At 43.4% G+C, this 27311-nt stretch overlaps 2 protein-coding genes and 1 long non-coding RNA gene across 5 annotated transcripts in view; 1 reads left to right on the forward strand and 2 right to left on the reverse strand.

The window, feature by feature from the left end:
• LOC134438494 (uncharacterized) overlaps window positions 1–6372 on the forward strand; it is an 8778-nt gene extending 2406 nt beyond the window's left edge. Inside the window, exons 2-3 of the long non-coding RNA XR_010032595.1 lie at window positions 3813–3934; window positions 5449–6372. This is a non-coding gene — a long non-coding RNA (uncharacterized LOC134438494). The remainder of the gene's footprint in view (window positions 1–3812; window positions 3935–5448) is intronic.
• On the reverse strand, window positions 2727–5370 carry LOC134438471 (extracellular matrix protein 1-like). Of its 2 annotated transcripts, none has more exons than XM_063188058.1 (4): window positions 5265–5370; window positions 4753–4844; window positions 3968–4203; window positions 2727–3470 (listed from the first exon to the last, which is right to left on the reverse strand). In XM_063188058.1, exons 2-4 carry the CDS (start codon window positions 4820–4822, stop codon window positions 3240–3242), a joined length of 537 nt encoding a protein of 178 aa, XP_063044128.1. In that variant the 5' UTR covers window positions 4823–4844; window positions 5265–5370; the 3' UTR covers window positions 2727–3239. The 2 variants fall into 2 exon arrangements, with proteins under 2 accessions (XP_063044128.1, XP_063044120.1); XM_063188050.1 differs by having other exon boundaries at window positions 2728–3470; window positions 3968–4206.
• Window positions 6373–9576: 3204 nt separating the features above from the next.
• Window positions 9577–25664, reverse strand: msl1a (MSL complex subunit 1a). 2 transcript variants are annotated; one of them, XM_063187856.1, is made up of 9 exons: window positions 25615–25664; window positions 23286–24284; window positions 18540–18778; window positions 17249–17628; window positions 16536–16600; window positions 15404–15471; window positions 12347–12474; window positions 11028–11100; window positions 9577–10661 (listed from the first exon to the last, which is right to left on the reverse strand). In XM_063187856.1, the coding sequence occupies exons 2-9, from the start codon at window positions 24168–24170 to the stop codon at window positions 10556–10558; spliced, it is 1944 nt and encodes a 647-aa protein (XP_063043926.1). In that variant the 5' UTR covers window positions 24171–24284; window positions 25615–25664; the 3' UTR covers window positions 9577–10555. The 2 variants fall into 2 exon arrangements, with proteins under 2 accessions (XP_063043926.1, XP_063043918.1); XM_063187848.1 differs by lacking the exon at window positions 25615–25664 and adding an exon at window positions 25295–25379.
• Window positions 25665–27311: the final 1647 nt, after the last annotated feature.

Consider the following 27311-nt stretch of genomic DNA (forward strand, 5'->3'; position numbering starts at 1 on the left):
ACTTATATTTTTGCCAAACCTGAATCTCTATGGCGTTTTGCAATGTAAAAAATCGCCAGGGAACCGGTAGTCCAAACGCCGCATACAAGTTGACGTCAACGCTGAAGAGCTCTATAAGGTCAGTCAGTCAATCCTCTTGGGTTGGCTGTGTCCTTCTGGCTGTTGCTCCATTGAAGTTGCAATGCAGCTAAGCCAAGGGCATATACTACAGTTAGTATTAGTGCTTCTTGACCTGCTTCTGAAGAGGTGGCAACAGAGTTGGCCTATGCTGCTTTATTTTGGACAGTGACAGTAGCCTGCACTAGGCAATGGACAGTGACAGTAGCCTGCACTAGGCAAACACCTGTCCATGAATTTTATCCAGACAGTTTGTCTTAGGTGTGATGGTGCTCATGAAATTTAAAATTGGTGTAGGCTAGTTTTGCAATTTAAAGTGTTGAGCACCTTGAGTTAAATGCTTATAATAGTAGGTCCTTAGAGGATTGCGCTGTTTTGCACACAAGGCTCATAGTAGGCTAGAGCAGAGAAGGCCTAATGCAGTAGCTTCATTAATCCCAAAGAAATGATGGCGTCCAGCAGCATAGGGCCTACTCAAATTTACAAAATTGCACAACAGATTAAACATAGGCCACACAGACTTGCATACATTGGAATTGCATAGGCCTACCACTGTTCGAGACTCAGGACCCCCCCAAAATACACAAATAAATGTTACTCTACTCTAAATCTAAATAGCAGGGTCAGGTAACAACATACCGTATACATGAAAGGCTGCTTGGGAAACTACCATTGTGACAGCACTCCACAGCAAACCGTGCACACAACACAATTATATTTACCGGTATGCCTCACCCGTGCAAAGGGGCAACCCCAAACGGTGCCCGAAGGGAGCAGTGCATCAGGCGAACCATGCTCAGGGTAACTGTGGAGGAGGATGGGGGAAAGCGCTGGTTAATTAGTTACTCCCCCCACGTACCTGGTGGGTCGGGAATCGAACTGGCAACCCTCCTATCATTCATGATTCTTCGGGCAATTCACAATTTGACTTCAACATCTTAGCTAGTTTTTGGAATGGTCTTTTGATCTGCATAATAGTATTTCACAAATTTAATCAGAAACATACAAATCACATTATAATGTTGTTAGTGAGTCTCATGACGTGAACTTTGTGGACACGCCAAAAGGTCATAGGTCATGCCATATGATAAGTCTGAAGTCAAAATTACATTTTGTGAAAGCGAAAGCCCATTGGGAAACTCCAACTCCCATTGTCATTGTGACACAGCACTCCACAGCACACAAGTGAACACACAACGAAATTGCATTTATGCCTCACCCGTGCAAGGGGGCAGCCCTCAGTGGCGCCCCATGAGGAGCAGTGCAGTGGGACGGTACCATGCTCAGGGTACCTAAGTCATGGAGGAGGATAGGGGAGAGCACTGGTTGATTACTCCCCCCACCAACCTGGCGGGTCGGGAGTCGAACCGGCAACCTCTGGGATGTCTGACGCCCTAACCGCTCACCCATGACTGCCCATTTTGTTTGTGTACAATGTAAGAAAGCAGTTGGCTCATCCAGGACACTATGGTGCAACGGTTGTATGTATAATCTATGTGTAGTCATTGAGTGTGTGTAACAGTGAACAGATGAGGAAGTACAATCTGTTGTCTGCAATGTCCTGCATGCCTGCAGGCCGTCTCTGTGGGTTCCCTTTTACGATATGATCTGCCCCATGCATACGTGTTTTCTCATGTTGTCTTCATGTGATGTTTTGCCTATGCTAAATTAGAAATGTAAATTAATGATGATGTTATTGGTTTAATTCTATGTGAACAAGTGTTATGCAACTAAATGAAGAACTTCCTTATCGCGCCACTAGGTGGAAGTATTGCTCCAAAATATGACTCAAAATGCCATTAGTGTAAAGTAGGGACGACTTGACAATAATAAATCAGCGGTGGGCAAAGTGGATTCATTAGTTACAATCTAGTGCCTCATTTTCCAAATGACCTTGTTTTACCTATCCAATTCAACCCATTTTAGCCTGAGCCCTTTTTGGGAAAAGGTGCTTTCTGCCTATTAAAACCTAAATTATCTCAGCCTCCGAAGCACATAAAAATGAAATAAGTTGCATTTAAAAGCTATGACCCTTATTTTGCATTGGAATGTGTTCATTCAGCTCTAACATACCCACATTGTTGATTTAAAAAAAAACCTCAAATCTCAAGAGCCTGCATGCAGCGTATGTCGCTCCAGGCTAAAATGGGTTAACCAGGTGATCATTGAACCAGCCATTCACCTAGCTGAATTGCACGGGTAAAACCAAGCCCTTTGGAATATGTGACGTTTACCTTTTTAATTTTAAAACCATGGCCTCAAAAATGCCATGCTCCAAGTGAAGAGTTCAGATGCAAAAACCCCTAACTCCATTTCTGAAGACCTGCACTTCTATATTTTTAGAAAATCCTGTTGTTGGTTTGGTTTACATTCATGTACTTGATAATACATATAAATAGTTATATTGCGTAAATACAATGAAAAAATATGCATTTTGGTAGCTTTGTATTAAATAAAAATGAATTAAGATTATTTTCTGAAATGGCAGTTAGGGGGTTTTGCATCTGAACTCTTCAAGTGTTTGTAGCATACAGTGCAGTCACTTCCAGGGCAGGCGCAAAAGTGGAAAGGTCAAACACAGTGAACATGGATAGCATTAGCCTATGTTTTTTTTAAAATATATTTATTGCGTTTAGTGCAACACTTATGAGCAATTACATACAAAAGACAGAATTCAAACATACCAACGAAGAAATGGCATGCAATACAGATTGCAAATGGGATGAAGGTACAGATATGGGTGTGTAAAGTAGACAATCTGTTCAACTTCAGGCATGGTTTTTCTTCTTTTCTACAAATATGGCTATCACCAGATAACAGAATCATTGCATTGGAGGATGTCACTCTGTCACAATATACATTTTTAAAAACATATTCTGGTGATAATATACATGATATGTATACGTATTCTGGTCAAAATATAATACAACCAATTGTTTTGTAAAAATCTAGCAGTATTTGTGTTCTTGAGTTCCCTTGTTGTTTCTTCATGGGAAACCCGGGACGAGAAAGTCAGACCAACAACAAAAAAATCAGACTGATGTACTGTCATGAACTACAGGTAAAGCCTCAAGGTAAAGCGCAAGGCAAAGCGTCCTTGTGATCAATAAAGTTCCTCCATTCTAATTCTTCTGCTGTAGCATTGTGGAGCAGGTGCCTGGGGGGACGAAGGCGGGCCCCTGGGGCAGGACGTTGGGGCCCGTGTAGGGGCTGGAGGGCGGCAGGTAGGAGGGGTTGGGGGCCTTCCCAGCGAAGCAGTCCCTCCTCTCCTTACCCTGCACCTGACAGCAGGAGCGCTGCTGAGTCTTAATCATCGACTCCTCTTCACACAGGATGTCCATTGTCTTCTTCCACTGCAGGAGAGCGACAGAGAGAGAGAGAAAGAGAGAGCAACATGGTGTTAGGATGTGTGCTTGTTAGGGTGTGCACTTGTGAGGGTGTACTGTGTACTCATTAGGGTGTGTGCTTGAGAGTGACAGACTGCCACATACATTGGATATTTTTTTATGTCATACAAAATAACCTCAGGATAGTTGTTTGTCACTGAACCTGTGTGTGTGTGTGTGTGTGTGTGTGTGTGTGTGTGTGTGTGTGTGTGTGTGTGTGTGTGTGTGTGTGTGTGTGTGTGTGTGTGTGTGTGTGTGTGTGTGTGTGTGCGTGTGCGTGTGCGCGTGTGTGTCTGATTTTGTACGCAGGGCCGCTGACAGCTTTGGCTGGGCCCAGGACAAAGTCATCTGAAAGGACCCCCATCCAATGTAATGAGGACCCAATGTTGGGCCCCCCAACATCCTGGGCCTGGGACAGCTGACCTCTGTTTGTACGTTTACGCCGACGACTGTAATCTACATACTGCATGAAGCGCACAGCACACTGCCTTCCTGGTGTTCTTCTCCCAGTCGCCCTGGCAACACTGCTGGCTGTACCAGGCCTCGGTGCGGTGGATGACGTCCGCCTCGCGCCTCACGGTGCCGTGGCCTCCATTAGGCAGGTCTGTCAGAGGGTACCGAGGCCTGGCGTTGCCATGGAGGCAGATGTTACGGATGTTTTCTGAGGTGGGCCGGCCCGGGGGGAAGCTAACTCTCGTCTCTACTTGAAGAAAAAAAACAAAAAGCAGAAATTTTAATAAACAAACACGAAGAAACACATTAGCTGTCTATACACGGACACACAAACAATGGTCGAAAAGTAAGAAGAAAAGTCAATGACTTCCCTAAATGAATGGAAAACGTTGAAAGAAAAATGATGTGGCGACTTGTCAAGGCCAGTGGAGGATAAACTCAAGTAAACCTTTCAAATTCTTCAACCTGTCTGCATTGTGCAATTTATGATCCAAAAGAAATTGATCTTATTCCAAGTTAACCGTTCCTCCATCATCTTTCAGATACATATTAAGATGCACTTAACATTGTAACATAATGTGTTTCACTCATCATTATAGCCCTAATAAGCATAATATATGTAACAAAAGACAGACATTGCACACACATCAGTATTCTGGATCAAACAGATGACAAGAGATATAAAGGTCCACAACACACTGATCAATGCTGAATGCTCCAAATGTTTAGCAACATTGATCAGTTTTGTGGACCTTTATTACGTCTTTTTAAGCATAAAGGATGAACAATGGCTTACGTTGTGCACTGGCTGCGCACACAAACATCATCACAGCTACCAGACACCTCAGAGTACCCATCAATGCCATGGCTGCCACAGTTGGTTATAACCTGACAGGGAAGATGACAAGATTGTTACTGCACAGACACTTTTCAGTAGATCGTGTTCATGATATTGAGGTTTTTTTCCACTTTGTTTATTGGGCGAAGTATTTCAGACAATGTATCTATTTACAATTTTCTTTTTTATGGAACAGAGAACCAATTAGACTGCTAAACCAACTAAACTAATGCCTCTTTTCCACTGCAGGTTTTCTGGTAGGCCTACAGCTCAACACAGCGCTACTTGGCCGCCACTTTTTGCTTTACAATTGAGCTGTGTTGTACCTATTCGAAAAAGCAAAAAGTGGCGGCCAAGTCGTGCTTTGTGGAGCTGAAGGCCTACCAGAAAACCGGCAGTGGAAAAGAGACATGAGAGAACCAACTTGTGTATTCGCAGCTGCAGGAACAGTAACAAGTGATACTTCTTACCTTGATAGTATTCAAGTTTGCACAGGTCCCTCTTCTGTGTGGCTTCTGAGAGGGAGAGACTGGCCTTATAAAGACCTCATTTCTGCTGGCATGGAACAAATGGCATGTTTCGGTTCACTTTTTTGTTGCTTCACTTTTTTGATACTATTCCGACAGTATTTCTCAACAATGATCTCCACTCCAGGATATGACCATGTCTGTGAGGATGCGGAGGAGGATGTGAGTGCTGATGGTGGTCATGAGGCGAGGAGGAGGAGGAGGAGGAGGAGGAGGAGGAGAGGATGCTGATGATGATGAGGAGAAGAGGATTCTGATGATGAGGAGAAGAGGATGATGAGGAGGAGGAGGAAGAGAGACTTCTGATGATGATGATGAGGAGGAGGACAGGAGAGAATGATGATGATGAGGAGCAGGACAGGATTCTGATGATGATGATGAGGAGGAGAGGATGCTGATGATTATGAGGCGGAGGAGGAGGAGGAAGAGAGGATGCTGATGATGCAGAGGAGGATAGGACTGATGTTGAGAAGGAGGAGAGGATGATGATGAGGATGGAGATGTGATTGTGATGGGGAGATGGTGATGCTGATGCTGAGGATGATGGTGATGATAATGATGATGATGATGGTGATAATGATGATGACGGTGATGATAATGATGATTGAGGATGATGGTCCGGAGGAGGATGATGATTGGTTATGGGGATGATGATGATGATGATGATGATGATGATGAACATGATGTGAGGAGGATGGAAAGTAAAACTGGACAAGTGCATCTTGCAAATGAAATAGTATCCACCAATTTTTTAATTTTTTTATTCATAATGACTGTCCAGAAGTCCCATCATCTATGTGTGAATTCTTTTGAGAACTTAGTTTTTAAACCTATGTGTATATAACGTGTTTTGAAATGCAATGCAATGGAATACCCAGTGCAAAAAATTTCAGCTTCCCAAAATGTTACAAAATGGATATACAGTACAGTACAGTATTTCTCAACAAAACTCTTCAAATGCAGAATGCATGGAGAAGAAGTTGTTCATAATTATTCAAAGTAAATTGAATGTTACATGTAAGTCGGAGCAATGACCAACTGACTTTGGTCAGTTTTTCTGTTTAAATGTGCTATATAAATTAAACTTACTTGCTTACAATGACAAGGGCCAGACTCACCATTCATTTCTTGCAGCAGCTATGTGCTGCTATGCTGTTGAAAATGAACTTGATTGCACTGTATACATTTAGTTATAATAATAATAAAGATTAGGCACATCAACCATCCTTTTTTGTGTGTCAGTTCTACCTTGATAGAGTTAATAGCTTCATCCACATTTGAATGCGGAACAAGTGCACACAGGGCCCCAAGGCAAGACATTGATAGGGCCCCCCATACGGCCTGTCATGGTCATAATAGGGCCCCAATCACCAATGCAGAAGGGCCCTGGAGCAAGTGCCCTGCTCACCCCCATAGTTCTGTCCCTGGCACCAGCGGGGTTGTGATAAATGCAGGAAGTGCACTGATCAGCACTATGCTGTCAGTAAGGATGCCCATCTGAGAGTAGGTAGGGTGAGTCAAGCTGCAGTGACTACAACGCTGACACACGCAACGTTTCACAATCTCAAGAGGTAAAATGTGAAGTGAAAGTCAGGAGTTTTAATCCAAATAGGGAACTTGATATTAGGACATAGTCTTGGGTATAAAAATAAATCTAAGTGAAAACAACCAGTGGTTTGACCAAAAACTGCTGAAAGCAATAAAATAAAGTGAATAACAAAGTGAATAACAGTTGCTAGTTCCAGAGCCAGGAAAGATTCCTATAGTTGATTGCTTTTGGAGTATAATCCAATTAACAGCAAATGTTTTGAGAAATTACACATTTTCATCAAAGTGAATACCATTCACCCCTCTTGTAGAGCAGCAAAAAGGGCTCATTCCCAAAAACTGGAAAGCCACTATATTAGCCAGAACGCACGCAGGATGTGGCAGGGAATTCAGTCAGTGACAAATTATAGGAGAACAACATCTACAGACTCCAGAGACACTACCCTTCCAGATAGGCTTAACACCTTCTATGCCAGGTTTGACAGACTGAATACAGACAACCCTATAAAAGCCCCCTGCGACTCCACCCTCACAGCCCACCAGGTGACTCACACACAAGTGCTTAAAGTCCTGAAGCAAGTAAACCCCCACAAAGCCACCGGACCGGATGGGGTTCCCCCCAGAGTGTTGAAGGCCTGCAGTGAACAACTGGCTGGTGTGTATACAGACATTTTTAATTCATCTTTATCTCAAGCAGTTGTTCCACATATTTTTAAAAAATCAACTATTATACCAGTTCCAAAAAGACCAGACACAAAAACTCTTAATGACTTCAGGCCTGTGGCACTTACATCAGTCGCCATGAAGTGCCTTGAAAAACTGGTCTTAGCCCATATAAATTATACAGTCCAGGACACTACTGACCCCTTTCAGTTTGCCTACCGTCCCAACCGATCAGTGGATGATGCAGTAGCAATAGCTTTACACCACACACTGGAGCACCTGGAGAGTAGCGGAGCGTATGTCAGAATGCTTTTCCTGGACTACAGTTCTGCCTTCAATACCATCCACCCAGGCAGGCTGATTGAGAAACTGACAGTCCTCGGCCTCCCAACTCCCACCTGCAACTGGATACTGGACTTCCTTATAGAGAGACCACAGGTGGTGAGAATGGGGGGGCAGGTGTCCTCTGAGCTCACAGTCAGTACGGGATCTCCACAAGGATGCTGCCTCAGTCCTAAACTCTTCACACTGTATACCCATGACCTTCTCTCAAGCCATGACAACACCATCATCATCAAATATGCTGATGACACTACCATCCTGGGGCTCATTAAAGAAGGGGACGAGTCAGGATACAGGTCTGTTGTGAACTACATCACTGACTATGGGGAGACAAACGACCTCATCCTCAACACAGACAAGACAAGGGAAATCATAGTGGACTTTAGAAAACATCCTCCTCCCCTACAGCCTCTGCACATTAAAGGGAGAGGTGGTGAGGGCTGAAAGTCATAAATTCCTTGGCATACAAGTAACATCAAACCTGAGCTGGAGTCTGAACACCACATCCATCGTGAAAAAAGCCCAGCAAAGGCTGTACTTTATTAGGATGCTTAGGAAGGCTGGACTAAATTACCGCCCTCTTACCCAGGCCTACAGAGGACTTGTAGAGAGCATCCTCACAACAGGCATCACTGTCTGGTATGGCAACATCACTCAGGCTGAAAGGAAGTCTTTGCAACGAATAATCAAGACTGCAGAGAGGATTATAGGCACAGCACTTCCCTCCATGGACTCCATATATGTACAGCGCAGCCATAGGAGAGCAGAGAGAATCATTAAAGACCCACTCCATCCAGCTAACTCTCTGCTCAAACACAAGAACTGCACATACAAACTGAGACACAGTAGAGCGGACAGCATTCCTACCAGAAAAGCAAGGTTTTTCAACAGTTTCTTCCCAGCAACAGTGAGACTGATGGCAAAAAAGAACATTTGATCCTCCTTTTTTTATTATTCTTTTGATCTCTTTGATTTGTATCACTTTTTAATGAATTTTGTCTTCCTATTTTTTCTATTTATTGACTCAGAGGGCCTGCACAAGAGTTCCTATGTGCTTGGACTACTAGTTTATGCACAAATGGCAAATAAAGTACTTTGACTTTGTAGTTTGTTGTTTTGTTTGTTGTATTTTACCAAGGACCAGCCAACAAGGTTGGACACTGTTCCCAGAAATTGGGATGTCTGCTCATCCTACTGCAAACAGTATGTTCCTGTGAGGTACTTTCTTTGCAGCTTGGAGTCGTTACCATTGACGCATAACAGAGGGACTAAGCTAAAGACAACATAAATAAAGAGAAGGCCCATCTCAGGTATTAAAAATAGCACATTGTGTGTAAATTTTAGGAACACCGCACACACACACAGACACACTCAGTTGTGAGGAAACCGAATTGAAGAGTTCAGATGCAAAACCCCCTAACTCCATTTCTGAAGACCTGCACTTCTATATTTTTAGAGAACCCCGTTGTTGGTTTGGTTTACATCCATGCACTTGATAATACATTTAAATAGTTGTATTACATAAATAAAATAAAGAAATATGCAATTTTGATAGCTTTGTATTAAATAAAAATGAATTAAGATTATTTTCTGAAAAGGCACTTAGGGTGTTTTGCATCTGAACTCTTCAATTGTAGACAAATGCACAATCTATGGACCTCATGCCATGATCGTCAAGGGTACAGTTAGATAGACTCGAAACTTCAGTTGTTAACAAGTTTAATTATTTAGAATAACTTTTTAAGAATAATTCTGACATGTTTTTTTAATAACATAACATTTCTTCTTTTTACAACAAATGATTATCAATCTTTTTTGTACATTTGAACAGAACCTCCTAACAACTAAAGAAGAGAAGAATGACAGGAGTCAAACACATCTTCATATACCACAATGATATGACATTGTTCTTCTTCTTTTTTTTTAAACAACAACCTCCCAAGTCCTCTGTGTTGTTCTTGTCGTCCCTCTTGCGACGAGAGGTAAGTGGGTAGGCCTGGCATATAGTATACGCGTACTTGTATATGACACAAATAAGCTTTGCAAAACTGCCAACAAAGAACTTAAACATATACATTCTGCACTGCTTGAGAGGTAAATTAAAAATTAGAACAAAAATAAAATAATAATAATAATAAAAATGTCCCCTATACAGCGAGTTCAGCAAAAGTAAGCTTGAGCTGGGGCTAGGCTTGGGGCGGGTGGTTTCTTTGTTATGAGGGCACTTCTGCTGAAGCTGAGGAGGATGGGGCAGATTTTTACAAGGCAGTAATGTCTCTACAGAGCTAAAAAAGAAGAAGGGGGTTCCCTAATAGTCCTCATTGCTGACCTGGAGCCCCCCGCCCGCCCGTCCACCCATGTCTTCCCATCCCTGTGTCCCTCGCCAGTCACATGTTTAGGATCCCACAACCACCCAAACCTAACCGACCCTCTTCCACAAAAACAAAACAAAACAAAAACCCAGACCCGAACCTCGTAGGTCACATGTTCTATGCATTACACCCCCCCACCCCCCAAATCCCTACATTCTCTATGCTCATTCCAGGCTATTGTGAATTGTCCAGCATGTCCTGTATCAAAAGTGAACGGAAGAGAGAAGACAGGACAGGACGCAGGGTTTCCCATTCTCAGGGGATTCCGCTCTGTCCGATTGGCTCTAAGTGCTGTGGGGTGCCGCCGTCTCACTTCCGGCACGTTCTGTGCGGCGTCTTTTTCTTCTTCTTCTCCGGAACCTCCGTACGGCTCCGCACGCGCTCGCGCTCGTACAGCCACGGAAGTTCAAAGTTCCTGTGGAGGCAGAGAAGCAATGTTAATGCTTTTTTTTTTTAAGTTTTTTTTTTTTTGGGATCTTTAACAACTTTATTTGACAGGACAGTTTGAGAGGTGGAAAGGAAGCGAATGGGGAGAGAGATGGGGAGGGGTCGATAAATGACCCGGGCCGGGAATCGAACCCGGGTCGGCCGCATGGCAGACGATTGCCCTACCGGTTGGCCATGGCAGGGCCCGCAGAGAAGCAATGTTAATTTATCAATCAATCTCAGCAGGTACTGTTGTATAATATTTCTTCAGACAATACACTGTTATCTGTGTTACAATAATTGAAACATACAAAAAATGTTTCGTGGAGAGGTGAAAAAAGCTGATTCCACTTACTGTGGCTTCATGCTTGGCAGAGGTCTACCAAATGCCACCACTGGCAGGAATTCGGTGACCATGATGGATTCAACTGGAGGACAAGATCAGGAAGACAAAGTCAGAGGACCGGGGAATTAGTATTGAAAAAACTGGCATCTATACGGTTTATAAATAAATCTGTGACAGAGCATGAGAATAAGAGTGTGTGTTAAAGTTACATTTTTGGTTTCTTTTGACTTAAAACTAGTCAAGATCAAAATCCTTTTATGATGTGATTTTTGCATCATATTATACATCAATACAGCTACGTATAAGCCGGAGCGCTAGACAAAGAGAAAGTGAGCGACTGTGTGTGTAAAAGTTTTTTTTTTTTTAAACGTTTCAGCAAAAACTTTTTTTCAGATTGTTTTTGTTGCTTCGTTGGTGCTGCTAATCCTTTCTCTATCATAGAGTTGGGTAGATCCTGGTGCCTTTTCTTTTCTTTTCTTTGAAGAATTAACAACTCCAGATTTAATTGTTTGCAAAGGTTGCGAGCAACTGAATCCGTACATAGTATACGTACAAGAAAACCATACTCTTGACTACAATGCTGTTAATTATTAGGATAGCATGATATCAATAAACAACTCTCCTGATACTTACTGGACAGACGTCTCGGCCCAAGCCATCATCAGCAACATGAAGAGGAAGGTGGAAATGGCTAAAGCCAAAGTGTCTGTCTAGTAGTTCATCATGCAATCCCGATAAATAAATATCAGAAAACACTGGAGGAAAAAAATCCTTGGTCCAGGCACTTCAGTTGATAAATGTGGTAAAAAAAACAAACTTTACTATATGGGCGAATGCATTAAATAACACTGGCACATATCGGCGCTGTAGCCTTTAGACTTTACATATAATAAAGTTTGTTTTTTTTACCACATTAATCAACTGAAGTGCCTGGACCAAGGATTTTTTCCCTCAAGTCTTTTTTGAACATTGAACCCCTTCCAAGAACACCAGTTGGTTTTGAGGGATACTAGTAGCACTCTACCAACTCTTCTGCAAATGAATATCAGGATACTGGTATACTGATACAGGATACTGATACATATCTTCAAAGTCAAGGAGGGTCCCAAGGCAACACTGCTATTCAAAGTTTTAGTTTTTCCACACATAAAACTTTGAAAAGCAGTGTTGCCTCGGGACCCTCCTTGACTTTGAAAATTCTGATGCCCTTTTCCCTTGAAGAGCACCTGCACAACACTTGATTGAGACCCAAGGTAGCGCTCTCCCAGCTCTCTCCTTTTCAAAATACTGATACATATATTGGATACTGGTGCCTAGTTGCTGCCTACCTTCGTCTGCCTCGGGGTAGAAGGACATGAGCTGGGGCTCGGGCTCAGGGACCGGCCCCTTCTTCTTCTCCATTCGCTGCTGCAAGCGCAGCAGGATACGCTGCTCACGGATTCGCTGGATGTCCCATCTGTCAACAGCAGGGGGCAGACAAGAGATGACTTTGGTTAATGAGACGAAGGCTGAACCAGAGAATCGTATATGAGAGAGAGATAAATCAGGCAGGTTCTTTTCCGGTATCCACTTTACGTCAGGTGAACGCCCCTTTAGGAGACCTTCGATTAGGAGACCTTCGGAGTCTTGAGGTTGAGTCCCCTTAGCGCTGTAGATGGCGGTAGCAAACACCACGAAAAGAGAAGAAGAAGGAGGGACAACGCCCCCTTAGAAGACCGAATTTTGAGCACACTCCTTTGCATTGGATGGGCGGGTTTTAACGAATCTCTGTTTAGAATATCTCTGGCTGAACTAACTATGCAGGACGTGATAACTCTACAACTTACTTACTCATCATTAACTTAGCTGGGTTAGAAATGAAACCACTCTTGTCTTATAGAACTCTATGCCAAGTTTTCTGCGAGCTTTCTGCAAAAGACAATTTGGACCCCACCCACTTTTGAAGACACAAGAGAATCCCAGAGCTGCTGGTTTGTCATTAAACCCAAAATGTCTTGTTTTAGTGGAAGTAATGCAATTTTGTTATAGAATTCAATCAAAAATATATCAATAAAAAATATATAGCACATTATCGTACATAAATGTCATTCAATGTGCTGAATAGAGAAAAGAGAAGGAGAGAGAGAAAAAAAAACCCTATATTGTGTTATCGATAGTGTGTAAATAGGGAGTCCCATGACAAGTGGAACACTAACATTTGTTGTTCCCTAAATCTCTGAACAGGACATAAATCTCTGAGTGGGTGGTGCAGCAAGGGCAGGGCACACACCAGCTTTCTTTCTGTGTGTGTGTGTGTGTGTGTGTGTGTGTGTGTGTGTGTGTGTGTGTGTGTGTAGGCTCCTGGAGACATAGCCATCTGGTCATATGGTCGCTCTCGGTTGGGTACCCATGAAGGCCCTGCCTCAAAGAATTCAAACACGAACACACACACACACGCCTGTATATTTATAGCACTGACTGGATACTTAAGTAGATGCGCTTGTGTTTCCTAAACTCTAAAGAGTAGTGTCTAGGACATCTAGGAGCCTTAAGGTGTCCATTTGGCTTCTACTTGTGAAGTTAAATCTGATGATTTACTGATAATGATATTGTGACCAATAGAGCTCCTCTGTCTACAAACCCCAACTCCGGTGAAGTTGGGACGTTTGGTAAACAGTGAATAAAATCAAAATGCTATCATTTTCAAAACATTCAATCTATTCATTAGATGGAGAATAGTGAAAAGACAACATATTAAGTGTTAAAACCGAGAAAAAATATTCTTTTGGGGGACATATGTACTCATTTCTAATTTGATAAATCCAACACGTCTCAAAAGAGTTGGGATGGGGACAATAAATGGCAGCTAATGTCGAGGAAGACTAAAAACAAAACAAAAGACAACACTTAACCCATTGATGCCTGATGTTGCATTTTGCAACATTGGCCCTGGCGCCTGGAGCTGCATTATGCAACATTCAGGCTCAAGAGATTTGAGACAACTTTATTAAAAATCTCTGTTTGTTTGAGATGAATGAACACATTCTAATGAAAGATGAGGGTCTTAGCATTTAAATGCAACTTAGTGCATATTTTTATGTGCTTCAGAAGCTGAGATAATTAGGTTTCTATTGGCTGAGGGCAGCTTTCCTAAAAAAGGGCTCAGGCATTCAGCACCCTTTTTTGCAGGTGCCTTAGGCGTCAATGGGTTAACAGTTAAATACATTAACCGATAAGATGATTTTATATAAAAAACAGTGTTAATTCCTATCTTGGACATGATTCACCAGCTTAAATGGTGGGTGTATTCCTTGTCATGTTTTGCAATGTTTTCCTTTCTGTAGTGCTTACAGTGTGACAGGTCTTGACCAAAAGCCCACCATTTTATTATCTGCTGGTCCTTATGATGGAGCCAAACTGTTAAAACATAGTAGAGAATGCAATTTGACCTTACTATGTGGCAGTAATCGAAGATCTCCCCAAAATATAATGCATGAGTGGCTTTTCATGCGGTTTAAACCCCATTTATACCATTCAGCACTGTATTTAGTGAGAACATCTTAACCAATGCACTACTGCACCCGCATGCCATGATGGAGGCTGACTTTTGAAGTTAGCACTAACACAAGTTGGATGGTCCATTTTCACTGTAGCACAGGATGTGCAATGCTCTATTATTGTCAAAAAGAATGAACTTCTACAACTTCTGCTGACTTCTGTAAGCAAAGGACAGTTTCCCATGTCTTCTGGGTTTATTTCAAGTGAGCTCAGGTGCTTAGGAGAATGTTACACCCCTGTATCATTTGCACGCATTAAGCATTCTTAATATGGTCAATTTTCAATAGCTCTAGCACTCCAGGAATTAGAGTGAGACTACAGCCAATATATATTTCATGATGTCATGAACCTATACAATGATTTTAGTAACAAAAATATGTCTTATATACACTCAATCGTGGTAAATCAAAGGGAATTCAAAAATGTATGTAATAACTATGGTAATTATTCCCTTTGCATCTTTAATTCTGAGTGACTCAGCCTCTCTGTGATGATCTTATACCTGGACACCTATATTGTCCGTCAGTACAATTCATTTTGAAATGTTCTTCTTTGTTGTTTTATCTTATTTGGATGTTTACTAAATTTCACTCATCCCCGTCCCAACTTATTTGAGACGTGTTGGATTTATCAAATTAGAAATGAGTACATATGTCCCCCAAAAGAATATTTTTTTCTCGGTTTTAACACTTAATATGTTGTCTTTTCACTATTCTCCATCTAATCAATAGATTGAATGTTTTGAAAATGATAGCATTTTGATTTTATTCACTGTTTACCAAACGTCCCAACTTCACCGGAGTTGGGGTTTGTATTATACTGCAGATATTGCTTTTCTGCCCCCTCACCTCTTCCTCCGCTTCTCGTCCGTCTCCAGCTTCAGGTGCCTCTTCCGGTACGCTGCGTCCTCCACGCTCTGCGGGGGAGACCAATCAGAGACTGCTTACGGTAGGGACACATACACGCGAATTTGCAAACTTTGCCATTCATTCCTATGAGAGAGGCGAAGGCAAGCGATGGCAAGCGAAAGCAAGCGAACAGGGGCGAAGCGAAGCGAAATTATTAAAGAAAGTTTAATGTTATGCAAATGAGGAGCGAATTCGCCTGCCGCGGCCCAATCAAATCAACAACATAACTGTTCCATTCCATTTGATTCGCCGCGACGACCTGATGACGGCTGGATTTCGCCTCTCTTCGCTTCGCTCGCTTCGCCTCCTATGTGTCCCTACCGTTAGTGGTGCTTTAATACACTACACGCTGTCTTTAGAGAGCACAGGTTTGTTGCAGCATGTTTGGAGTTCATTAAGATATTCATGTAATAAATGCAAAACAGTAATTTGCGTGAAAAGGCAATATCTTAATCATGGAGTAGTGATTGGCACATTGACCGCTGTGGTGCAGGCAGGCAGTAGTTTGTTTGTGAGAGGGCCACTTAACAACCATCGCATGAGAAACAGGTTAGCCATCAACCATCTGGAACATTGTCAATCGCTTAGCTCTGGAAAGGCGCAGGTGTGTTCAAAACAGCTCGAACCTGATTGGAGAATTCACGTGGTTTTTTTTTAATCACGTACTACTCAACCACTGACTTGTATATACCCCGCCCCGCGATTCTGATTGGACAGGCTATAAAATATCTGATTCCGTTCGGGCTCGTCCAAGATTTCCAGACCCTTGTGGGAGTTCTCTAAGTTTAACGAAGATGCACGAAGCATGAAGGGTCTGCGTGAGAGCCAGGCTACCACTTAGCTGCCACGTTTATCCAAAGCCACTTACAGTTACTTAGGTGGAAAGGGTATTAGTCCCTGTAGCAATTGAAATGCAACCAAAACTTGTACCGATACCAAAACCAAATCCCTCGCCAATAGGCTGTGGCTGCTCTGGCGACACGAGCTTGTTAGTGGAAGGCTACTTATAATAATATGATGCTTGTGGTGCGAGTGTGAGTTTGCATGATGGTTGCAAGTAGGAGCTACGTACCTCTGTAACACTGGCCATCTCCTCCTTCGATAGGGGGGGCACCGTGTTCTCCCTCCAGGAAGGCACTGCGCGCACACAGACAGACACAGACACAGCACAAAAAAGCAGGTCAGTGGAAAGAAAGAGTGTGTGTGTGTGTGTGCACGTGTGTGTATTATTAGTGTTCAAGGAACCGAGTGATTCCAGGAACTTGGTGCAGAGTTTCAGTTCTTGAAAGTGCCCTGTCTGGAACTATTCAGAAGTGGACTTTTCCTTTACATACTAGTATGTATGTGAGAAGAGCACCCACTGTCCATGGTATCTCCCCCGAAAGGACAAGAGGTCATCTCTTAACCATAACTCTGTGTGTGTGTGTGTGTGTGTGTGCCTATTGCCTACCCATCATCAGGATTGTCCTGTGAGGGGTCTCGTCACGATAATGAGGCAGACGCAGTATGATGATGCACAAGCACAAAGCACTTTGTGTGTGTGTGTGTGTGTGTGTGTGTGTGTGTGTGTGTGTCCACCATCAACGTTGTCACCCTGTGATGGCAAGGGATCTCGTCAGGGTAAGATAGAAGGGAAAAAAAAACAAGTGTGTGTGTGTGTGTGTGTGTGTGTGTGTGTGTGTGTGTGTGTGTGTGTGTGTGTGTGTGTGTGTGTGTGTGTGTGTGTCTGCGCCTGCGTGTATAAGATTAGCAGTGGGTAGTGCGCGAGTGCGTGCGTGTACCCACATTCGACATTGTCTTCCTGCGATGGCGAGGGTTCCCAGCAGGGGGAGGCGGCGGGTGGCGGGGGCTGCCAGCAGCATAGGTACATGTCTGTGGTGGCCAGGTAGGGCAGCGCGGGCACGGGAGGCTGCTGCTGCTGCTGCTGCTGCTGCTGCCCCACCACCTCTGACTCCAGGGAGCTGGGAGAGGAGCTGGGGATGCTGAATGACTCGTGCTCTGTGCTCTCCCCCTCCTCTTCGTCGTCGTCCTCCGCATCCTCATCTTCCTCATCCTCTGTCTCCTCCTCCTCCTTGTAGATGACGAGGGGTGCGGCCGCAGTGGTGGTGGTGGTGGTGCGGCGTGCTCGGCCAGGTGTGCGGGGCTCCTGCTGGCACACGAAGCTTCTGAACAGCAGAAGTAATACCGTTAGTTACAATTAAAATGCTACAACCTACAAATTAGTTGCAATAGTACATTACTTTGACTTGACAGGCTACAAGCCACAAATTCTAATTGAGGTTTACCTAAAGCTAGGCTTAAACTACACGACTATCAGCCCGATTTTCAGCTGAAAACCCTAACTAGCTAACTAGCAATGGCGCTACCAAGACATCGGGACATGATTATATGCTCTGGTTGTAACACAGATCGTGGCGTTCTCTGGCTCCTGTCCTGTAGTCATAGTCACACTACTTGGACTGCAAGTGTGAAACATCATCTCCTGCCAATGACTAAATAAACTGAAGAAAGGAATATAAAAAAAGAAAAATCCTAAAGGAGAGAGCAAACATTTTTTAAAAATTTTTTTTAGGTTTTTGTTAAGGACCTGGGAATTAGGGGTGGGTATTGGCAAAGGGTTCACGATTCGATGCGCATCACGATACACATGCCACGATGCGATTCTATCACGATGCATTGCGATTCATGTACTACTGTGATGCATTGCGATATTTACTTCAGTAAATGTGTAAAATACAGCTTATTTGTCAGTTGCTGTGTCGCTTTCTTAAGTCAGTTCATTCTATTTAAGCATTCTATCATCTGGGATAGAGCTTACATCACAACAGAAATATTACCTATGCTCTACTGAACAAAATAACCCGTGTCAAATCGAATTTTATTGTTATCAAATAATCAATTGTCATGACTCCATGCAGTATATTGAGAAAATAAGTATCACGATACCTTGTCATGAATCGATGCATTGTATCGTGAGAGTAAGTATCGCGATGCATCGATGCAACGATTATTTTGCACACCCCTACTGGGAATGTGCAAAAAGTCCATCTGCAAGTCACACTGCTGCATCCTTTACCTTTTTTGGCCTTTACCCCCTCTTCCAAAAAACGGAGGTTTGGACACGGCCACCAGTTCCTCGCTTGTCTCCCCTGGTGGTTCTGGTTCTTTCCGGCGTGCGGATGTGGAGGTGGTCTGTGCTGGAGGCACGTGTGGCTCAGTGCTGCTACTGCTGTTGTTGTTATTTCTGGAGTTTCTCTTCTTGGATGACGTTGTGTGCTGTAGCGCCCTCTCCATACGATCGATGCGCGTCATCAACTGGAGCAGAGCAGGGAAAGGAAAAAAACAGTATGAACACAGGACAAATCAAGACCTGAATGAGGAAAGGGATTGGTATATTAAATATAATAGCAAGCTTGGAAATTCATTGAAGACACCCAGTGGCATATCTTATCTAAGGCCTGCTACTTTTGAGGGCCGATTATTGACACCGGTGAATTAAAAAAAAAAAAAGGGACTAAAAACTGCATCTTCATCTGAATCCATTGTTTCATCTGTTGCATACCAGTAAGAAGTAACTACAAAAATAATTCAGAATTAAAAGCCAGCTCAAGTCACTTTTCAAATAAAGTGCTGGCTGAAGAGACAAAAGGGTCATTTAACGTGAAATCTGACACTTTGGGACCCGACCAACACAGATTTCAAATCATACTTGGTGTGCCTGTTTAGTAGCAAGGTAGTACCCCAGAACTACATTGGTTTGAATCTGACACCAATATTAAGGGAGAAACAGACTAGGAAAGGTTCACATATGAGGGTAGGACACTATACATTCAGCCTTGATTATATCAGTCAGTGTAAGTCACAAAAAGATGTCTGTGGTGTTGTTTGAAAGCTCTTTTCTGGCTCTACAAATTACACATCAGCTTGGAATACAACAGCCCTCAGAATATTAATTATGATGAATTGAAATTTTTTAAATTAAATATCTTCAAAAAAAATAAAAATTAAAATGGCCAGTTCCTTGTCCAAACACCAACACCTGAAATGCTGAATGCAGAGATAATTGGACTCACAAATATGGCACCATACAGACCACCTAGTAATAATATGGTAATATCACATGACAGCATGTCTATCGGAATATACATCAAAAATGGTCAGGGTCCATGGTCCCAGGTTTCAAAAACAAAAAGGCAGATGTCCATTTATACACACCAAATGATTTCTGAATGTTTGAACATCCCTTCTCTATGTACATGTGCCATCCTCCCTTTACTTTAAAGACAGAATCAATGGCTACACTCTCATTTTGTACTTCGCCAGTGCATTTGATGCAGCAGCTGTGTCTTTTGTAGATAATGTATAAGTACGTTCCGTTGCAGTTACGGGTTCCACTACCAGAAGCACGTCGTGATGATCCATGACGAGTCTATCTGGTCTGAATGGGAAAGTGAAGGATGGAGATGGTCCATGAGGATGCAGGAAGTTCAGTTTCACCTCTCAAGTGCTCAGCATACATTCCTCAACACATGCTAGCCACCAGTTGCCATCATATACAGCTACAACATACCCTTTGATGCTTGAAAATGTAACGCATTCCTTTCCTGAGCTCACTCTTTCAACTCTGCCTTCTCTGAATGCTGAAAATGGTCTAACTTCCACTGTGTCCATTGATAATGGGCAGAAGCCGTGTAGTTTTTGAGTACCTGGAATAGTTCTTGCAGATTCAAACCTTTTCTACAGGTTCTCAGCTTCATGATGGCACATCTCTTTTGTTGCAAACTGGCATTGGATGTTCTTGACATTATCCTTGACAAATTCAAACAGTTGGTATGGAGTTACAATTTGATTGTCAATAGGACGTTGCAGACTCGCTCGTGCAGCAAGCCGTTTAACTGTCCCTCCAACGCCATCACATGGACCCTTGCCATGCGATGTAGCAATGAAGTGCCACTCTGCAGGAATGCCAAAATCTGCCTCATGATGGCACACGTTTGTCATGTTTTTCAGGTGCTTATACTGAGCAGCACAACCATCAGAAAGAATAGATTGCCTTCTTTGGACGCTCTGAAGTGTCAGGGAGGAACTGAATCAGCAGCTTCTGAAACAAATGAACAGCAATTGTGTCGTGTATGTTGCAGTCTGAAATAACAACAAAACAGATCTTCTCCAGGTTCAACTGCTCTCGATAATAGCAGACAAATTTGTGTATTGTGGCCTGCCGGTTGTTCCAGTGAAACGACTGGACAGCGTCTTGAATTACAAAACTATAGTTTCAAAATCTGCTACCACTAAAAACGTTCCTGGTTCAAGGGAGTCACGAGCTTGTTGGTAAAACATGCTCTGCTGTTTTGCAATGAAGTCATGATGCATGACCTTGGGAAGACTACACACAAAAGGTTTCCAGAAACTCATTTACTGGCTGTGTCTTAGTCTCAAGTGTTGACCTATCTGTTGATGTCCATTGTTTTGTACTCCACATTATCTATCATGCAATTTCCCAAATATTTTTCCAGCCTCCAAAGAAGATTGGGAGTTCCTGGGTTGCACTGTATTGCTACAATACAGTCCCGGTAGTGTTTAATCTCACCATTGGAAACAGTATCAAAACGGGCTCCATCAAACAACAGTTTTATATTTTGATGTATTGTACACACACATACACAATGTGTACCACTGGATCCTGCAAGAACACACTGTCTGGGTCGCAATAAGGACAATTTGGTGAAGCCAATTTTCACGTCCGGATGCTTGTCTTTAAAGTGTTGAAAAGCTTCACGTAGGTTGCAAAGTACAAGCCTTTTTTGAAGGAGCAGCTAGCCCGGGAGCAAATTCAATTTGCGGTCGCTAGGGGCGTCTAGATTTCTAGGCTAAGGAGCAGCCTCTTTTGCCACCAACAATGACTGACAGACAGTCTTTCATACCAGGCATCACCCGACTGACAGACTCGGGCAAATAGAACTTTTCTACTGTCTCTACTGTTTGTGTGGATAGTCTACTTCCAGGCTTTGGATTAGGTATTGTCAAAACCCCATGCTCCTTTGCCAGTTGTTTTGATTTTACTGCCATGTGTTTTGAGGTTTGAAATTCTGTCATTATTTTTCTCACACTCCAACTTCCAGGTAATGCAGTTAAGATCTGCAGCTTATCACTTCTGGCAGATGAACTTCTGAGCTTTTCACGGAGCTGATGTATAATTTCTTCTCCGTCACCTTTCCATGGTCTAAGTGGTTGTCCGGTGGCAGCTTCAATCTTTCCCTGTATCTTTCTTGCAATATTCTCCACTTTTCTTTTAGCATAGGTGCCCTTGGCCACTCTCTTTAACCGGATTGGAGATTCACCAATCGATGATGATAAAGTGGCTTTAAGATTGCATCGCTCAACACTTGCATATTCCATGTCAGAGGTTGCAGAGGTTGAGGGGCCAGCCACAGCTACTGAAGAGTCTGAAATGTCAAGCTGTAAGATTGGCTTTGTTGTTGTGATTGTTGTCGTGAGCTTCATGTAGCAGTTCCTGCAGATGCGCTGACCAATCCTCAGGCTGAGCGTCGGATGATGTTCTATGGCATCCTCAGGCAGATCTCTCAAGCCACGAGTTACCCTTTTACGATGACCATTAAAAGGGTCAGAACATTTTTGATTTAAAAGCCTCAAATTATGCCTCTTTGAAGACATGGCAAGGTTCAATGCTGCAGTAACCTGAGCAACCCAGTCCAATGCATCTGCTTTAAGTTGAGTGCAACCAACAGCAAGCCCGTTAAGTAGACTGATCACACCTGCACTTGCATACCATTCACTTAATATCATCAGTGAGTAACACCTGAGTCAATCTGTGACATCAGACAATAAGTGTCAGGTGGGGTTCTCATGTCAGGTGGTGTACTCTTCCCCGACACTACTCTATTGCCAGTTTATTACAACCTCATTTCAACCTTTATGTCCCATTATCTCCGAAATGAATAAAGAACCAAACACCAGCATTTCAGGTGTTGTTCATGGCACTGGAGGCTACGTTAAGACAAGGTACTGGCCATTTTAAAATATAAGTTTTCAATTTAAAAAATTTCAATTTATCATAATGCATATTCTGAGGGTTGTTGTATTCCAAGCTGATTGTGTAATTTGTAGAGCCAGAAAAGAGCTTTCAAACACCACAGATATCTTTTTGTGACTTACATTGTCTGATATCAAGGCTGAATGTATAGTGTCCTACCCTCATATGTGAACCTTTCTTAGTCTGCTTCTCCCTTAATATTGGTGTCAGATTCAAACTAATGCAGTTCTGGGGTGCTACCTTGCTACTAAACAGGCACACCAAGTATGATTGAAATCTGTGTCGGTCGGGTCCCAAAGTGTCTGATTTCACGTGAAATGACCCAAAACAGTCTCCAACTGAAACAAAAATAAACAAATATTTGGGGACTTCATTGGTCACTGGCACTTTATCATACTGCAACCATTTAACACTGTTTGGCCCCAGTGTGCACAACTCAAATTTCAGCACATATCAGGATGTGTGTGTGTGTGTATGTGTGTGTGTGTGTGTGTGTATGTGTGTGTGTGTGTGTGTGTAGAGGCTCCTGGAGACATGGCCATCTGGTCATATGGTCGCCCTCGTTTGGGTACCCATGAAAGCCCTACCCGTGTGTGCGTGTGTGTGTTTGTGTGTGTGTGTGTGTGTGTGTGTGTGTGTGTGTGTGTTTGTGTGTGTGTGTGTACACGTGTGCCTGCCCCGTGCTTAGCATTTCTACCCTGTGTGTGTGTGTGTGTGTGTGTGTGTGTGTGTGTGTGTGTGTGTGTGTGTGTGTGTGTGTGGACGCACCATCTCCTTCTCCTCCTTGAGTGCGTCGATCTCATTGTTCTTGAACTGCAACTGCTGCTGTTGCTGCTCGATGAGCTCCAGCTGTAGCAGCAGGATCTGCCGTATGCAGCTGGTCTGCACCACCCCGTGGCCAGGGCCCGCCTTGCGCAGGTTCCGCCGCTTGCCCTCAGCATGTGGGGCAGGGGCGCAGGGCTCGGGCGATGGCATTGGCAGCCCCCCCAGGAGCCCGCCCAGCCCCCCCGCTGCGGCCGCTGCCGCAGTCACCACGCTGCGCACCTCGTCCGCCTCCCGCGGCTGCTTGTTGCTGCCGTTGGAGACCGCAGGGTCCATCTTCCCCATATTCTTGTTGGCGTGTCCGAACAGTGACTTGCTTCTCGCGAGGATTCCCTCGCCCCCCATCTGCGTGCAGGAGACGGGCGACGTCAGGGTTCCCCCGAAGCTCCCCAAAAGCCCTCCCAAGCGCCCCTCCCCTCCAAAAATGGGGCTCGTCGTCGTCTGCTGCTGCCCTCCTCCTCCCGGCTGGCCGCCCGGTGGGTGTTGGCACGAGAGCGGAAACGTCCGGGTGTGCGGCCTGTTCTTGTTGCGCAGCACTGGCCCACTCTGGCTGTGCTCGTGTGGTGCTGTGTGCTCGTGTGGTGCTGTGTGCTCGTGTGGTGGTGGTGTGTGCTGGATGGAGCTGATGAGGTTGGGCAGAGAGTGGTGGATGAAGTGGCAGGCGGCTGCTTCCTCTTCCTTTTCCCCCTCCTCCTCCTCTTCCTCCTGCTGCTGCTGCTGTCCGGACAGAAGCTCCTCTACGGCTGCCTTGGTGAGACCCAGGTGGTCAAGTGCACCTGCTGTACCCGTGCCCTGGTGAAGCCCTCCACTGGTCAACAGGGTGGATCTCATAGTCACCAGGGAGGCCTGATCAACACCAGCAGCCGCGGCGCGCTGGCTGGACGCGAGTGGCACGCAGGAAACAACTGGACTTGGTCACACCCCCTACGGGGTCCATTGTCATACCTGTGGACAGTGACAGAAAAAAAAGAATAACCTATGTTTAGTGTTTTGTCCGAAGCAAGCCAGTGCAGATGAGAAATACAAAACCATTGCAAAAGTATAGCTTGAGGGAAGGTGTAATGGTTCAACTTCTCATGGATGAGCTGGGGAACAATCTGAGAGCGGTGGAAAAGCGATGACGTAATGGTCAGGGGCGGGTTGGATGATGGAATCAAAACAAACGTAGGCTAGCCCACTACTTCACTGTTAGCAAGGACAAAGATGTGGCAAGCAACACTGATGTGACGAGGACGAAACAACATGGCAACTGTTGTTGCCTGCCTGTATTACTGAATAAAACTACGCTACGTAAACATCACGGCGCTCAGCTGACGGAGGCGCGTGCACCGTATGAGCTGCCTCCACTAACTTCAGCCAGAGCGCTAATCAAATTAGCGCGTGAGCTAACTACATACACTGAAGCCTTAGCGAGCGTCCACCAAATCTATTATGTCTGAGGGAAAGTCAACAAAATCAAGTGAGGACATCATAAAGGTCATATGGACCAACTAATCCCGCTCAGGAAAATGTTACTTTTGTATCTTGCCAACACAGGCAATTGACACACCGAATGCTTTAAGTTTAACCACTGCAGTGTTACACCTTGGTGAGCTGTTAGACATGCAAACGCATTCTAGTGCAGCGACAACAAAGGCACAACGATGATTAAAAGCACTGGGCTACAGTTTAACAGCACATGACCCAAAACAATTGACATTTCTATCTAGTGTATTCAGAATATGTAACATGCTAGCTACCAAACCCCCTGTCCTCCATTTTAGATCTAGCAAAACAATGACAGCCTCTTGCACTAGCAGTGCTTTTGCTGTAAAGGACTAGTAGTGGCGCCATTTTAGAATATGCACATTTTTGTAATGAAATTACCAACAAAGCTCGATACCTAGTTTTGTTAAACGTTAAATACTAACTTTCAACTTCCTATTTGAATCCCCGTTATCCCCGCCCGAACTCACCTATCTCCGTCATGCCCTAGTTTCGGATTTTCTTTAAAATACTATATACTGCGCATGCGTTAACCGTCTTCTGAAGGCGTTCATATGAGAATCTGATCTTCAATCTGACATATGTGTTATGGTAAGTAATAATACCTGAGACCCATAAATTATGAATATTAGTGGCTCCAACTCATGTAATCTGGAACACATTGTTTAAGAACACGAGCTGCACAGCCACGCCATGCAATAAACAAAGTTTATAATGTAAAGACCAACGTTTAAAAAACACAAAATAAAACTAGGTCTAAATATTTAGTCTATGCGGTCATTAGGCCTACCCAGTCCGGCAGAACCACTCTGATGGGGGAAATGAAGGTAAATGAACCGGAGAAAAATCAAGTCTTCTTGAAAATCAACAGTTGATACAGGAAGGAACGTAGTCACCAGTAGAGGGCAGACTTGGTCTACAATGTTCAGGTGAAAATACGGTACCTCACTTCAGTTTTTAATTGAGAAACACATTTTGTGTCATTTATGTGACCTTTTGTTTTGGCGTGTCTAATTCATTTTGACTTTGATTGCAATGTGCACTATTAAGTCTTCAATACATTCAGAAAAGAGTAATTGGCACATTGCTAGGCCTACCTGTGCTCTGATCAGTGTTGCCAGATTGGGCTGTTTAGGATGGCCGTCTGCTGGTAAAAATGGCACTTGGGCTGGTTTTTCCTGCTAATTTTTGGCCATAGAAATCAATAGAATTTAGTTGAAATTGGGCATGAATTAGTGCTTCTAGGCGGATTTTGAGCATTTTTGGGCTGGAAATAAATCAGTCTCATCTGGCCCCTGGCTCTGATGTTGGTGATTTGTGGTAGCCTACCTCAGCCATGTAAGTAAGAGGCTTATCTCCTCCATATTCCATTTTTTTCACTAAGATGGTAGCTCATCATAGCTGGGTCTCTTAGCGTCCAAAAAGGGCCTAATCGTTACGCGCTGGATAGAAGCACCAAAATCGGTGTAGACCTCCCTTAGGGTGTTCTCCATCATTTCAGAAGGGGTGCCCCAAATTTCAATGTCATTAAGGTCATTTTTATGGGGTAAATCCAAGATGGCTGCCCCAAACCAGCCAATAGTAGTAAAATGCTGTACTGCCTGGACATAATGGTGTTATGGGCCAATCCACCTATTTGTGTGTGATGTATACAAACTGAACTTTGAAAATATGTGCAAAACTTACCATAAAAACAATGTTATATATGTCTTATTTAGATTCAAAAACAGGAAAATCATAAAAACCATGGTCAGAATGAGATCACTCTACAATTGAGAGCTCATTTCTGGGCATTTAGCTATTGAACCAACATTCATTAAGAGTTTTCAAAAATTTGCAGTGGGTCATATCTATAACATCCAAAAAGAAAATTGTGGTTAGAAAATTTAGGGGAGAAGAGATAAACCCTTGAACTGGGCCACACACAACTGTCAAAAATGTTAGCATGCTAGCATTAGCAGGTTCAGACACTCAGTCTGCTCTTCAGATAAAGATGGCAAACAATAATTTTAATCCCACTTACACATGCGCGCACACACACAAACTACTACTACTTCCTTAGGACCCCCTCAATGATTTAACCCTAGGAGTCCAACTGAAATATATTCATATCAATCAAGTCAATAATACATGTACATATCAAGTGTCAGTGACAGCTGTCAAATGACAAATGTATGCTGATTAATGTTCAGATGTGTATATCTCAGTCCTAAGTGTACAATGGAGTGATAAGGGCATTTATGCTTAGGAAATTATGAATAATCAATATGCAATACACCATCCATACAGTATATTGACAGATACTTTGTTTTAAAAGAGCAAAATGGTAACATGTCTGTTTGTCCATCTACTTTTGGCTTTAATCTAGATGACATGTTGGCTACCTAACCACTTAATTTTTTTGTGTGCTCGTTATTTTTTATTTGTGGGTGTGGTCCTTTGTTTAAAACATGTCTGCCTGCCTTCCCTCTCTCACATAGGCTACTA

This window comes from Engraulis encrasicolus, chromosome 2, assembly GCF_034702125.1.
Source record: "Engraulis encrasicolus isolate BLACKSEA-1 chromosome 2, IST_EnEncr_1.0, whole genome shotgun sequence".
NCBI classification, from domain to species: domain Eukaryota; kingdom Metazoa; phylum Chordata; class Actinopteri; order Clupeiformes; family Engraulidae; genus Engraulis; species Engraulis encrasicolus.

Coding starts and splice junctions, on each gene's coding strand:
- LOC134438471 (XM_063188050.1), bottom strand. CDS start 4,822: ATGGCATTGATGGGTACTCTGAGGTGTCTGGTAGCTGTGATGATGTTT. Junction 4,207..4,752: donor GTGCGCAGCCAGTGCACAAC/GTAAGCCATTGT, acceptor TTTTTCTTCAAG/TAGAGACGAGAGTTAGCTTC. Junction 3,471..3,967: donor TGTGCTGTGCGCTTCATGCA/GTATGTAGATTA, acceptor GCTCTCCTGCAG/TGGAAGAAGACAATGGACAT.
- msl1a (XM_063187856.1), bottom strand. CDS start 24,170: ATGAGATCCACCCTGTTGACCAGTGGAGGGCTTCACCAGGGCACGGGT. Junction 12,475..15,403: donor GACGAGAAGCGGAGGAAGAG/GTGAGGGGGCAG, acceptor TGCTGTTGACAG/ATGGGACATCCAGCGAATCC. Junction 11,101..12,346: donor CTACCCCGAGGCAGACGAAG/GTAGGCAGCAAC, acceptor CTTGTCCTCCAG/TTGAATCCATCATGGTCACC.